This window comes from Salvelinus namaycush, chromosome 3, assembly GCF_016432855.1.
Source record: "Salvelinus namaycush isolate Seneca chromosome 3, SaNama_1.0, whole genome shotgun sequence".
NCBI classification, from domain to species: Eukaryota; Metazoa; Chordata; class Actinopteri; order Salmoniformes; family Salmonidae; genus Salvelinus; species Salvelinus namaycush.
Window position 1 is genome coordinate 68,281,702 of NC_052309.1, and position 15,037 is coordinate 68,296,738.

A 15,037-nucleotide genomic window follows, 5' to 3' on the forward strand; every position below is an offset into this window, starting at 1 on the left:
TCACTCTCCAGACTGCAGTTTGGAGTTGGGAGTGAATGCAGCAGGCCCTTTACTGGAACGCATGCCGCAGGAACAGAGTATGGGGCCGTCTGCCTGCTTGCCTGTTACAGTGTTCCAGTCAACACTGCAGGGAAACATACACAGTCATTTCTCTCTCTCTCCCTCTCCCCCTCTCTCTACATCTTGCTCTCTCTCTCTCTCTCTCTCTCTCTCTCTCTCAATTCAATTCAAGAGGCTTCATTGGCATGGGAAACGTATGTTAACATTGCTAAAGCAAGTGAAGTAGATAATAAACAAAAGTGAAATGAACAAAAACAGTAAACATTACACTCACAGAAGTTCCAAAAGAATAAAGACATTTCAAATGTCATATCATGTCTATATACAGTGTTGTAACGATGTGCAAATAGTTAAGTTAAGGTTCGAAAAGGGAAAATAAATAAACAGAAATATGGGTTGTATTTACAATGGTGTTTTTTCTTCACTGGTTGCCCTTTTCTTGTGGCAACAGGTCACAAATCTTGCTACTATGATGGCACACTGTGGTATTTCACTGAGTAGATATGGGAGTTTATCAAAATTGGGTTTGTCTTCAAATTATTTGTGGATCTGTGTAATCTGAGGTAAATATGTGTCTCTAATATGGTCATCCATTTGGCAGGAGGGTAGGAAGTGCAGCTCAGTTTCCACCTCATTTTGTGGGCAGTGTGCACATAGCCTGTCTTCTCTTTCTCAATAGCAAGGCTATGCTCACTGAGTCTGTACATAGTCAAAGCTTTCCTTAAGTTTGGGTCAGTCACAGTGGTCAGGTATTCTGCCACTGTGTACTCTCTGTTTAAGGCCAAATAGCATTCTAGTTTGCTCAGTTTTTTTGTTAATTCTTTCCAATGTGTCAAGTAATTATCTTTTCGTTTTTTCATGATTTGGTTGGGTCTATTTGTGTTGCTGTCCTGGGTCTCTGTGGGGTCTGTTTGTGTTTGTGAACAGAGCCCCAGGACCAGCTTGCTTAGGGGACTCTTCTCCAGGTTCATCTCCCTGTAGGTGATGGCTTTGTTATGGAAGGTTTGGGAATCACTTCCTTCTAGGTGGTTGTAGAATTTAACGGCTCTTTTCCGGATTTTGTCATTAGCGGATATCGGCCTAATTCTGCTCTGCATGTATTATTTGGTGTTTTACATTGTACATGGAGGATATTTTTTCAGAATTCTGCATGCAGTCTCAATTTGGGTGTTTGCTCTCGCTCTCTCTCTCACACACACACAGACACACACACACACACACACACACACACACACACACACACACACACACACACACACACACACACACACACACACACACACACACACACACACACACACACACACACTCTGTAACTGCCAGTCTCCTCTCCCACTTTCCTCCTCTCCAATCCCTTGTGAGAGGAACACACTTCACTCTGCTATTGTTCACTCTCTGTCAGAGGTCACTGAAGTGTGATAATGCATTTCTTAATACAGGTGAATGAAGGTGAAATGTAAAAAAAATACCATTCCATGCGTATTACGGGGTGTGACTGTAGGCCAAAAAAGAACAAATAATGTAATTTAACAGATGTTCTTATCCAGAGTGACTTACAGCCGGCCAGAGTGACTTGTGTGTGTTTACGTGTATGGCCAACATTTTAATTAAAAGACTGCACTATACTCCCGAGTGGTGCAGCAGTCCCAGGCTGTGTCACAAACAGCTGTGACCGGGAGTCCCATAGTGCGGCGCACATTTGGCTCAGCGTCGTCTGGGTTAGGGGAGGGTTTGGCCGGGGGGGCTTTACTTGGCTCATCGCGCTCTAGCGACTCCTTGTGGCGGGCCGGGGAGCCTGCAGGCTGACTTGGGTTGTCAGTTGAACGGTGTTTCCTCCGACACATTGGTGCAGCTGGCTTACGGGTTAAGCGGGAGGGTGTTAACTTCTTATGGCTGCAATCCGGTTAACGGGATGATATGACAACAGCCAGTGAAAGTGCAGGGCGCCAAATTCAAAAAACAGAAATCTCATAATTAAAATTCCTCAGACATACATGTGTCTTATACCATTTTAAAGGTAATCTTGTTGTTAATCCCACCAAAGTGTCCGATTTCAAATATGCTTTTCAGCGAAAGCACAACAAACGATTATGTTAGGTCACACCAAACCACAATAAGCACAGCCATTTTTCCAGCGAAAGATAGCAGTCACAAAAAGCACAAATAGAGATAAAATTAATCACTAACCTTTGATAATCTTCATCAGATGACACTCATAGGACTTAATGTTACACAATACATGTATGTTTTGTTTGATAAAGTTCATATTTATATAAAAAAATCTGAGTTTACATTGGCGCGTTACATTCACTAGTTCCAAAAACATCGAGGGATTTTGCATAGCCACATCGTTTCAACAGAAATACTCATCATAAATGTAGATGATAATACAAGTTATACACATGGAATTATAGATATACCTCTCCTTAATGCAACCGCTGTGTCAGATTTCAAAAGAACTTTACGGAAAAAGCAAACCATGCAATAATCTGAGACGGAGCTCAGAACAATAGTCAAATTAGCCGCCATGTTGGAGTCAACAGAAACCAGAAATTACATGAAAAATATTCCCTTACCTTTGATGATCTTCATCAGAATGCACTCCCAGGAATCACAGGTCCACAATAAATGCTTGATTTGTTTGATAATGTCCGTTATTTATGTCCAATTAGCTACTTTGGTTAGCGCGTTTGGTAAACAATTCCAAAGTCACAAAGCGTGTTCACTAAAACGTGACGAAATGTTCAAAAGTTCCGTAACAGTCAGTAGAAACATGTCAAACGATGTATTGAATCAATCTTTAGAATGTTGTTAACATATATCTTGAATAACGTTCCAACCGGAGAATTACATTAACTTCAGATGAGCGATGGAACGGAGGTCCTCATGTGAATGCGCGTGGTCAAAGAATGTTCACCTCATGGCAGTGGTGACTCATTCTACTCTCATTCAGCTCCCCTTCACAGTGGAGTCATCAGACAAAGTTCTACAGACTGTTGACATCTAGTGGAAGCCGTAGGAAGTGACTACTCATTCATATCTCGCTGTGATTTCAATGGATTTCAATGGTTTTCAATGGTTGAAACTCGACAAGCCTCAGAATTTCCAGTTCCTGTTTGTATTTTGTCTGCCATATGAGTTATGTTATACTCACAGACATAATACAAACAGTTTCAGAAACTTCAGAGTGTTTTCTATCCAATAGTAATAATATGCATATATTAGTAACTGGGACTGCGGAGCAGGCCGTTTACTCTGGGCACCTTTCATCCAAGCTACTCAATACTGCCCCTGCAGCCATAAGAAGTTAAGGAGCGCGGTTTCGCGGGTCATGTTTCGTAGAGGGCGCATGACTCGACCTTCGCCTCCCGAACCCGTTGGGGAGTTGCAGCGATGAGACAAGATCGCAATTGGATATCACGAAATTGGGGAGAAAAGAAAAAGAAAAGAAAAAGATTGCACTATACAGTATCAATCTGCATGTATGCATTTACGCATGAATGGGTGTGCTATTGTGGTGCTATTTTGGTGCTAATGTGGTGCTGTGACAGTGTGTGCTGAGGTTTCTCTCATTACCATGCACCCTCAACACAGGCCTTTGTGAAGAAGACTTGAAGTCGACTTTAAGTCTCCCTTCTTTACTCTGTCCTGTGTGAGTCAGAGGCTGTGTGTCTCAGGGGAGAGGAGGCTCTTTATTGGAGCCCAGACTACACTGTGTGACGCTTCCAGCTGCCAGCTCTGGTCTCCTCTACAGGTGGTAATATCATCTGTCGTGTCTTTACTGTCATGGAATTGAAGACTTAGTTTTTATCAAAGATTCTCTGTAATTAGTTATTACGCGATCAACTAAATAATAACGTAACTAATTAACTAGGAAGTTGGGGCACCAGGGAAAGTGTTCAGATTACAAAGTTATAATTTCCCAATATAACCTTTCAGATATTTTCATATCTGATCAATAGTCTTCTGATTAATTATTTATTTATTTTTACCTCACGTTAGTCTCATTCCAAACGTCGTAAATTGTTGGTTATCTGCACGAACCCAGTCTTCACTATGAGTCATCCATACATCAATTGTCTTAAATCATTTATTTATTACTAACTAAGTAATTCACAGAAATGCATAAACAAACAAACAAACTTAAAATGGTTACATGAAATGATAGGATAAATATGCCCTAGTGGGCTGAACCGGCATGGCGGCTTGTTAGACAAAGGGAAAATTGGGGGTCGACTAAGAAGTCACTACAGAGTTCATAATTATAACAATTGACATGCTAATCCTTTACACATGAACGCTCACTCATTCGGGAACAATTGCAATCAATATATATATATATTTACGCTCAGTGTGTCATCTTGATCGCTGGAGAAAAGTTTGTTTCTGTTGGAGAGTTTCGTCCGTCTTTCTCTCTCTCTGTCTTGGTTAGAGGAGATAGTTCAGAGTGACATTCATTCGTTTCGTTATCGAGTGGATGTTTCGGCGGTTGTCGTTCTTCGCGTTCAATGATACCGAATTCCTAGCTGCAGACTAGTAGTCAATATCAAAGACTTGTTCTTATTCTGTCGGTATAGTCTAAGAGTTTAACCACGTGGTATGGTTAAAAGATTCAGCAATGGTACACAACCTTCGTTCCCCTCCTAATGGAGAAAAAACATGGTCTAGTGATAATTTCTCAGAGTTGGGTTTTTATTAGGATTGCAGAAAGGGCTGTCCCAGGATGTCTGACCCAACTGGGCTCAGGGGCGGGCCCTCGGATTTAGTTCAAATCAAAAGGGATTGGATTTTTCTTCATTAAACATTCCAAAATCATATTACACCATTATACAAACAGTATCATACTCACTCATTCATCTTATACAGCAATTAGATGTAAACCTCATATCTGAGGCTATTATATAAACAGTGGTATGGTAATGTAGCCACACAGTCTCCCATGAGTTTCCCAAGTTGTGACAAACGGACCAGTTAATAGCTGGAATCTTCACCGATCTTTTATACTTTTTCCGGAACATGAAATCTGTTCGTACCTCAAGTTCTGTGAGGTGGAAGAAATCCCTTTGTTCTCTATGAAAGTTTTACCGTCTGCTATACTGTGTGTCCATGAGGAGATTCTCAGGAATTTACGACGTCTCTCTGGCCACAGCATGGGTTGAAGGAGGAAAGGGGGAGGCAGGGAGTGGCAGGGATAGGGGGATGGGGCTTGATGTACCCAAACAGGCAACGTCATGACACATCCAATGGGATGGGGCTCCCCTCGTCTCTTGATCCTCCTGCCCCTAGCACCACAACCTCTACCTTCACTTACAGTTGAAGTCGGAAGTTTACATACACTTAGGTTGGAGTCATTAAAAGTCATTTTTCAACCACTCCGCAAATTTCTTGTTAACAAACTATAGTTTTGGCAAGTCGGTTAGGACATCTAGTTTGTGCATGACACAAGTCATTTTTCCAACAATTGTTTACAGACAGATTATTTCACTTATAATTCACTGTATCACAATTCTAGTGGGTCAGAAGTTGACATACACTAAGTTGATTGTGCCTTTAAACAGCTTGGAAAATTCCAGAAAATTAGGTCATGGCTTTAGAAGCATCTGATAGGCTAATTGGCATCATTTGAGTCAATTGGAGGTGTACCTGTGGATGTATTTCAAGGCCTACCTTCAAACTCAGTGCCTCTTTGCTTGACATCATGGGAAAACGAAAAGAAATCAGCCCAGACCTCAGAAAAATAATTGTAGACTTCCACAAGTCTGGTTCATCCTTGGGAGCAATTTCCAATCGCCTGAAGGTACCACGTTCATCTGTACAAACAGTAGTACGCAAGTATAAACACCATGGGACCACGCAGCCATCATACTGCTCAGGAAGGAGACGCGTTCTGTTTCCTAGACATGAATGTACTTTGGTGCAAAAAGTGCAAATCAATCCCAGAACAACAGCAAAGGACCTTGTGAAGATGCTGGAGGAAGCAGGTACAAAAGTATCTATATCCACAGTAAAACGAGTCCTATATCGACATAACCTGAAAAGCCGCTCAGCAAGGAAGAAGCCACTGCTCCAAAACCGCCATAAAAAAAAAAACTACGGTTTGCAACTACACATGGGACAAAGATCGTACTTTTTGGAGAAATGTCCTCTGGTCTGATGAAACAAAAATAGAACTGTTGGCCATAATAACCATCCTTATGTTTGGAGGAAAAAGGGGGAGGCTTGCAAGCCGAAGAACACCATCCCAACCGTGAAGCACGGGGATGGCAGCATCATGTTGTGGGGGTGCTTTGCTGCAGGAAGAACTGGTACACTTCTCAAAATAGATGGCATCACGAGGAAGGAAAAGTATGTGTAACGATCTTCTTCGTCTGATGAACAGGAAGGATCGGACCAAAACGCAGCTTGGGAAATGTTCATGCTTTATTGAAAACTGAACACTAAATACAAAATAACAAAGTGAATAAACGAAAATTGAAACTGTCCTGTAAGGTGCAACAACACAAAACAGAAAACAACTACCCACAAAACCAACATGGAAAATGGCAACCTAAATAGGCTCCCCAATCAGAGACAACGAGAAACAGCTGTCTCTGATTGGGAACCAATTCAGGCCACCATCAACCTACAATCCCCTAGACCATACCAAATCCCCATAGATCAACAAAACCCCTAGACAAGACAAAACCCTAGACAATACAAAAACTAAACAAAACACCCTTGTCACACCCTGACTTAACCAAAAAATAAAGAAAACAAATATAATTAAAGTCAGGGCGTGACAGTATGTGGATATATTGAAGCAACATCTCACGATATCAGTCAGGAAGTTAAAGCTTGGTCGCAAATGAGTCTTCCAAATGGACAATGACCCCAAGCATACTGCCAAAGTTGTGGCAAAATGGCTTAAGGACATCAAGGTCAAGTTATTGGAGTGGCCATCACAAAGTCCTGACCTCAATCCTATAGAAAATTTGTGGGCAGAACTGAAAAAGCGTGTGCGAGCAAGGAGGCCTACAAACCTGACTCAGCTACACCAGCTCTGTCAGGAGGAATGGGCCAAAATTCACAACTTATTGTGGGAAGCTTGTGGAAGGCTACCCGAAACATTTGACCCAAGTTAAACAATTTAAAGGCAATGCTACCAAATACTAATTGAGTGTATGTAAACTTCTGACCCACTGGGAATGTGATGAAAGAAATAAAAGCTGAAATAAATCATTCTCTCTACTATTATTCTGAAATTTCACATTCTTAAAATAAAGTGGTGATCCTAACTGACCTAAGACAGGGAATTTTTAATGTCAGGAATGATTAAATGTCAGGAATTGTGAAAAACTGAGTTTAAATGTATTTGGCTAAGGTGTATGTAAACTTCAGACTTCAACTGTATACTACGGGTACAGGCGGGGTCCAGCTGGGGAGACCATCTACAAGAAAGCATTGATGCCAACCACAGTGGGTTATGACGCCATCCATCTCAACATCAAGCCCGAGGCCTCTCTTTTCAGTCTATTGAAAAGGCTGTTTGCCAGTTTCTATCGCTGTTCCTCTGAGGGAGATGGACATTTTACACCTCCCTTTCAGGAAGCAGGGCAGCTGCTGTGCATGCTGGCAAAAACACCATCACACACACACAGATCTGGTCACCTGCTGTACCAGTTGCCTAATCGTAATTGTCTTCTAAAACCTTGTATTATGATAGAAAAATGAATAGCTCCTGCATGCACACAAAAACGTCACAACTAACATGTCTCCCTTGTGTATCATTTCCAAGCTTAGTATAGACCCCCCCGGTTTAATGTGGGGGTGTTAGCTTAGACTGAGTCATTGTCACTGGCCTATTTTGAACATTGTGTAATCACATCTTCTGACTCACACACAAGCACAGATTTGAAATAAAATGACTGGTGACACTTTATTTGGATAGTCTGTAGAGCATCTAGAGATGGACTATCTACAGGCTATTAGTAACATTTCAACTATCAACTAACCCTAACCCTGGCTCTAACCTTAACCTTAACCCTCCTCCTAACACTAAATGCAGCCCTTACCCTAACCCTAGCCCTTACCTTAACCCTTACCCTAATCCTTTTTCTAAACCTCAACCTAACCGCAACCTCAGCAAGCAGTTAGTATGCCCATCTGTAGAGCATCTAGTGATGGAAAATCTGGACTATCCAAATAAAGTGTGAATAAATGATTAGCTGACAGTATCTGTGTCAGGAGTCTTGCTTCCATCTACATTTAACAACTGCATGAGGCTTGTATCGAGTCCCCAAATATGTCCAGCTGCTTTTCACAAGAAACCATTTCTCTAAACATAGTATTTACTGGTATAGATTGTATCCGGTCATTTGCCTGCAAATTACCCTCCACCCTCCATCCGTACCAACACTATAAGGAAAACTATTCCCCAAAATTACAGTATTAATTTTCAGTCTGGAACAAAACAACATCTCCTTTTTTTGTAACAGTGCCTGGGTAAACGAGATACCCTTTTTGGAAAATAGAGAGTCAAGATCATCTGCATCAATTTCCACAAATGAAAAAATGTATGACAGCATGCCACAGGATCTCTAATCACATCCCCTGCTTAATTATTGTGGTCTTGGCTCTTGTTTGCCATGTCCTTAGGCCTAGATTGAGGTTGGCTGGCGGGAGATCAGACCTACCACAGCTCTCCAGCGATGCTGGGGTTTAGGCTGAGACAGAACAACAGGTCTGGAGACAGTCCTAAAGGCTCTGAGAGGATTACCAAGTATAGTACCTGAGATCAGGAGTCAATCGTGCTGATATCTGGGATAGTGATTTGAAAACAGAGCATCTGGGAGCTGGGAAAGTAGGTAGCTCTACGTACCTGGGTTCATACCGATCACCGACTGAGGATACATAGTGACCTAGTTTCCTTCTTTCTCTAACAAACACAACATCTAATAATCATACATTTGTTACATTTGTTATTTACTGGTACTACAATAGCTTTTTCAGCTCTTGGAGAGACCGTGTAAAAATTGCTGCCAATCTTCATAATAAGTACTGTTCTGAATTCCCTGAGACCTAGCTATGGGTGTGCACTGCAGTTCTCCTTTATGTAAACTATCGTCTCAACCCTTGAGAAAACATATTTGCATGAACGCCATTCATAACAAACGATCATTGCAGAAATATTAATTAAGAAAACATCCTTCTTCAGAAAAAAGAGAGCTATTGTCGAGTTGATGCAACTACAGTGCTAAGCGATAGATGGAAACAGAGGATTAAAATCCTATGACTATGCAGCCTAAACTACTGTCAGTTTGAAATGATTTGAAATGGGCCTAAATCCCTCACATGAAACAATAAGTGCTCATGAGCTACTGTAGTAAAGAAGGAAATCCAATTAAGAAAGATAGTAGAAATGGAGCTAAGAAAGAAGAGGGCAGACACAAATAGAGAAATGTATAATGAGTTTTATGATGCTCCGTGTTTTCACATTTCTATAATCAGCTTTTATTTTCCAAGAGCTGTGGCAGTTGGTTTATTAAGGAACCAGGTCCATTCCATTCCTCGGGCAAATCAAGTGTTGTTGATGGAGTTAAAAAGCCCATAACCTACCTGGGATATAAAGCAATGTCGACAAACTATGAGTCGACGTCTGACCCCGATGAAGTTCAAAGTATCCAGAGAAATAGTCTATTCTCAAATCTGTCAGACAGGACAAGAGGCCTGCCAGTCTAAACCAGACAGCTGATGTACAAAGTATACAGGGCGTGTAAAGCCTCCTCACTTCCCATCTTTATCATCACACAGACAGACAGTAGACCAGACAAGACAGAGAAAAGCTTCATTTTACATCCTTCAATCATGACAACAACAATTACAAGCTGTACTCGAACTGCCATCCTCTCCTGACAAACATCTATATATAAACTATTGCAAAACATAAATTGATGGCTACTTATAATCTCAGCGGTGATGTTAGAGGGAGAAAGGGGGGGGGGTCATAACAAACTATTATGAAACATGACTGGTTTGTCATTCATCATTTCTGTGGGGGGTTCATAAGGGTGCTCACAGAGCCTAACACAGACCATCAGCCACTTAATGAGGACCCTTTACACAAGCCTTTTAATTGTCCAGCTTTACTGACATTCTCATTCACGGCTCCTGCCTTTTACATCATGTAAATACAACACAATTAGCAACGTTTCTCTATCCATCGGAGCGACAAACAGAGAACGAGCTGAGAGTCACTTCAACAACGTTTTGTTCCTATTCAGTGAGGTGCTAAGGGCGCACCTGTCTAGCTACTAATTGTGCTATACTACTTCTTCCCAGGCTCCCTCACTCCTAATTGGTGTCTTCTTCTATCTCTCGTGGAATGATTGAACAGTTTTATCGTATTCCATTATGGAAATGCAGCCTGAGAGGCAATCAGGACTGCTTAGTATCTCCACATCACCCAACTTGATGTCATTTCCAGATGTAATGTATGCAAGGGAAAGTGCCTGCCTTTAATGCTCCTTCAAAGAATTTCTAAAAGTTTGTACATATAATGAATGTTAAGTACTTTACCTGGACGTTCTCCCGGAGGTCTGTGGCTTCCCTCAGAGGCTGGGTGGATGCTCTGAAGAGCTCGTCTACCACCTTGATACCGGTGGTCTTGCTGGAGGTGTACTCACGAGCCTTCTTGCCCTTCCTCACCGACAGGCCTCTCTTGTGGGCCTTGCCACCTCCCCTTCTGTTGGTGATGGCCACATGTACGAACAGGGTGCAATTGGGTAGGAACTCCCCCGTCAGCGATTGCAAGGGGATGTGCCTGTAGCCCGGCTGCAGACATTCAAAGGGGATTGTGTACTGGCCGATGAACTCGTCTCCGATGTAGTCGTCGTCCAGCACTACAAAGCGTAGTGCCGCCAGCTCCGGCAGGTTGATCTGGAACTCAAAGCTCTCGTCGAAGACGGGGTTGTCCCCGTTTTGAGAGACCGTCTTGGTCCTCTGCTCGGCACAGTCGGCCGGGATGCCGTGGATCTCTGCATAGATGTAGGGTTCCACCACGTCTCCCTTTGCAGCGGAGCCCCTGGGCTTGGGCAGATTCTGCCCGCTGATCACCTTGATGTGGAGAAGCTGGGCGGACACCCCTGGCAGGGATTCCCTGGCATTGGCGCTGAAGTATGACACCTCCTCCCTCATGATGGCCGGCCGCAACACGTAGCCACAGTTCCCGTTCTGCCTGAACCATCCCAGGTTGAGGTCCATCATCAGGCCCGGGGTCTGGTAGTTCATGGCTACAATCTGGCAACCACACTTCCAGAAGTCCTGGGGGTTCATGTTACTGGCGTCGATCCGCATCGGAGTGGGGTACACCCTGGAGAGGAAGCGCTTGTTGTAGCACACAAAGTCCTCGGGGAACTCGTTGGCGAACCTGTTGGCGTCGACCTCATTGAAAGAGCACATCTCCCAGTATTTCTGATCCCTCTTGGAAATGTCAAAGTCCCTGAACTGCACTGACTTACAGAGGGAGACCAGGTCCGACAGTTCCTTACACAGCCTCAGCCGTTTGCAGCCAAGGCCATTGAGATGGTCTTTATCATCTGCCCCCACCCTCCTGGACATCTCCAGACCCTCCTCCTCATCAGTCACCTCCCCCTCTGACTCGGGGTAGTTTGGGGGCAGCCGCTTACCCTTCAGCAGGATCTTACCCTTGAGTTCCTCTGGGGAGGGTAGGTAGTGGTCCTCTGAGCTGGGGGCATCCAAGTACAGCTTGTCTCCAAGGATCTTCTTCATGTGCTGGGCCATGACCCTCTGCTGGGGGATGCAGCAGTGTGTCACCAGGCAGAGGATGAGGGGGTACTCAGAGCTCTCAAATGCATACTGGTTTATAATATCCAAGACCTTGCAGAGGGCTAGCTGAGATGCCACCGAGTTCCCCACGTAGACCACAGGTTCGTTGTCCGGGCCGTCCCACACAATGACCTCCAGGCTGCGGCAGCCCATCTTCAGGGCCCGGATGTAGCTGCTGATGTCGGAGGAGCCCCAGAAGTGGTCCTCTAGAAGGGAGGCGTTGTGCGAAGAGTTGATGTAGTAGTGGGAGAGCGGCTGGCTCATGTCCTGGCACACCCGCTTGTGCTGGGGGTCGAAAATGTGACACTCTGAGGAGAGGAGGTAGTGTGTGAAGCCATCAATGGAGAGGCTGGCCTTCTCCCGGCCCTCGGCGGAAGGCTCATACTTCTGGACGATGCCCCGGCACATGTCCTCCGTCACGCCCTCCATGCCCTGCTCCACCTCCACAAACAGCATCAGGTCCTTGCTGTCCAGGTACTCCTTGTTGCTGGAGAACTGCACCAGCAGGAAGAAGATCTCTGGCCTCGTGCACAGCTCGCAGTAGGCCTCCACAAAGGTTTCCATGTCAATGTCCTCCCCATACTGGTCTTTGGCCTTCTGGAGCTCCTTGAACTTCAGCTCTATCCGGGACTCCTTCATGCCCGGGTTGAGCCCCTTGATGATCTGGGTGGCCCTGAACAGGTCGATGTGGCCATTCCTCTCCATGTCAGCCAGCTCAAACACCGATCCGATCCAGGAGGTCCTCAGGCTGGGCTGGCTAGGCTCAACCACATCTACTGTGTGCCTCCCGTAGGAGACCAAGTAGCGGAGGCCCATCACCCAGGTGCTGACTACATCAGCCGTGCTGGCCACCAGGTCCAGAGACTCATAGTTGTCCCCGTAGATGATGGAGAAGGCACACTCGTCTGGGAACTGGTCGGACAGGCCATTGCTGCGCAGCACAGGGGTCTTCTTACCCAGACGGACCTCCTTGATGCTCTTGATCTCCAACTTGGCTTTCTCTGAGTCCTTCTTGGAGGGCTCCCAGCGGAGCCAGTGCATGTCCGGGTCCAGTAGGAAGTAGCGGTTGTACATGCGCGAGTTGGAGCGCACCTTCTTCATCTCGCAGCCCTCCATCATGAAGGCCATGCAGGCGGCTGTGCTGTTGATCTTACGGTCGTTGGGCATGGAGCTGAAGGAGACAGTCTTCTTCTGCCTCACCTGCCTCTGCTTGGAGCCATCCTGGAGTGAACGAGAGAGAGAGAGATGGAGAGAGAGCGTCAGCAACACATTGACTTTTCTCTTTCCAAACACATCCACATAACACAGATTGATGAGACTGATAAATAACTTTGATTACATAAGCCAGGAGAGTCAAAAACTAGGAGACAGAGCAGAGCAGTCCTTTCATCGCAAGGAGAGTTTACACCTACGTGGATGGATGTGTACACTGTGGACACAACTTTTCAACACAGACTGTCCCTGTGCTGCTGGCAGGTAAAGATGGATCTGATTTACCTCCCTCTGGGCTGTGCTAAACCACACTGGTCCTGACAGCAGGCATTAATAACCTGTCATCAGAAGACCAGTTATGGAGGACATGGTGGGCATTTGTGTTTTCACGCAGCCGCCCCCCATCCTTCCCCTGCTCACCCCTCACCAAGCCAAGCCCGCGGAGGCTTGGTCATTAGTGCCAGCACAGTGCCATGGATGCCCCATGCCGTGCCTGCTCTGACATCTGACCGCCGGAAGAAATAACAAAATCAATGCTATTTTTAACAGATTCATAACATTGTGCATTGTGCAACACAAAGACATTGGCCTTTGGGATGATAATCAGATGCATGTTCAAAATGTATATTTCCTTGTCTGATTATTCAGCTCCCAGTTTACATTGTGTAACTGCGTGGTGAAGGCTCCCACGGTCTCTCCTCAAGACAAATGGTAATATAATGCATGCCGTACGAGGACTGTTTCCGTTTAGAAGTGCAGCACTCAGTTTAATGATAGGGCTATTTTGTTTTGGCTAATGTTTCAATAGTTTCATTCCTCAAACACTCCGAAGGGCCTTCAAAACACATTTTCAAACTACAATAGAGCTACAAATGAGATGTTGTTATTGTTCTTTTTGCACACTCACAGGACACATTCACTCACACACACTCACATTGACACTCCAACACGCACACACACGCACACGCACACACACACAAATATAGTTTTGGAATTGAACAATACTTACTTACTTTCTCATGTTCTTCTTATTCTTATTTTTATTTCTCGTGTGGTTATGTTCTACTTTACTTTATTTTATAGTACTACGGATATTGATTACTGCATTGATAGAATAAGAGCTTGCAAGAAAGGCATTTCACTCTACTTGTGTACGTGACATTAAAACTTATCAGGAGGGGGAATGAATTAACTTTGTATATTCATTTCTTTTTTAGAGGCAGACAACAGGCACTAGCAAAGCATGTCTGCAATATTTGCAGAGCCCAGTGCACTTCTAATTAGTCTTATCTCCCTCAGTAACTCCTGGGCAGCTCTGGATCCTTACAGATTATAAGACTGGGGAGACAGAGATAATGAGAGAGCGATAAACAGAGAGAAATAGAAAGACAGAGACAGGCAAAGAGGTTCCATACCTCCTGCCAAGAAATGGGGAAACTTTCATTGTAACTGGCATTCAGACCTACCACTGTACAGTATAGTAGATATTGTCCAATATCCCTATTGGACCTGTGTACTAAGATGGAGTGAGATCACACACACACCACACACCACACACACACACACAGGGAATAATGACATCTGTGACACTATTCCAAATGTGTATGAATCTGTACATTTCCTTGCTGAAAGATAAAGTGGGAATCGACTTGTAAGAGGTTTTCATGAAGGCAAATCAGACATAATGAGCTATCGGCTTGTCACTTGCCATCGACTTAACTGAGCTCCGAAATCTTTCATGACACTAAATGGCGGAAAGATACTCAGTCTAGCTCTACTGTCTGTGAATCTGAACTTTTTGTGAATCCTCTCTATTTGAATAAGTCTAAACTCTGAGACTTTGTGTTTTTGGAGGGAAGAAGGTCACAGGGTCATCCAGGAGTGTGTATGTATGCCCCCCCCCCCCCCCCCCCACCTCAGCAGATACTTGTACAGACCTGAT

At 44.3% G+C, this 15,037-nt stretch overlaps 1 protein-coding gene across 1 annotated transcript in view; it reads right to left on the reverse strand.

Annotated features, from left to right (window-relative positions):
- Window positions 1-15,037, reverse strand: part of LOC120035901 (inactive phospholipase C-like protein 2) — an 81,671-nt gene that overhangs the window by 22,240 nt on the left and 44,394 nt on the right. Inside the window, exon 2 of the mRNA XM_038982368.1 lies at window positions 10,615-13,104. Coding sequence (XP_038838296.1) covers window positions 10,615-13,104 — 2,490 coding nt within the window. The remainder of the gene's footprint in view (window positions 1-10,614; window positions 13,105-15,037) is intronic.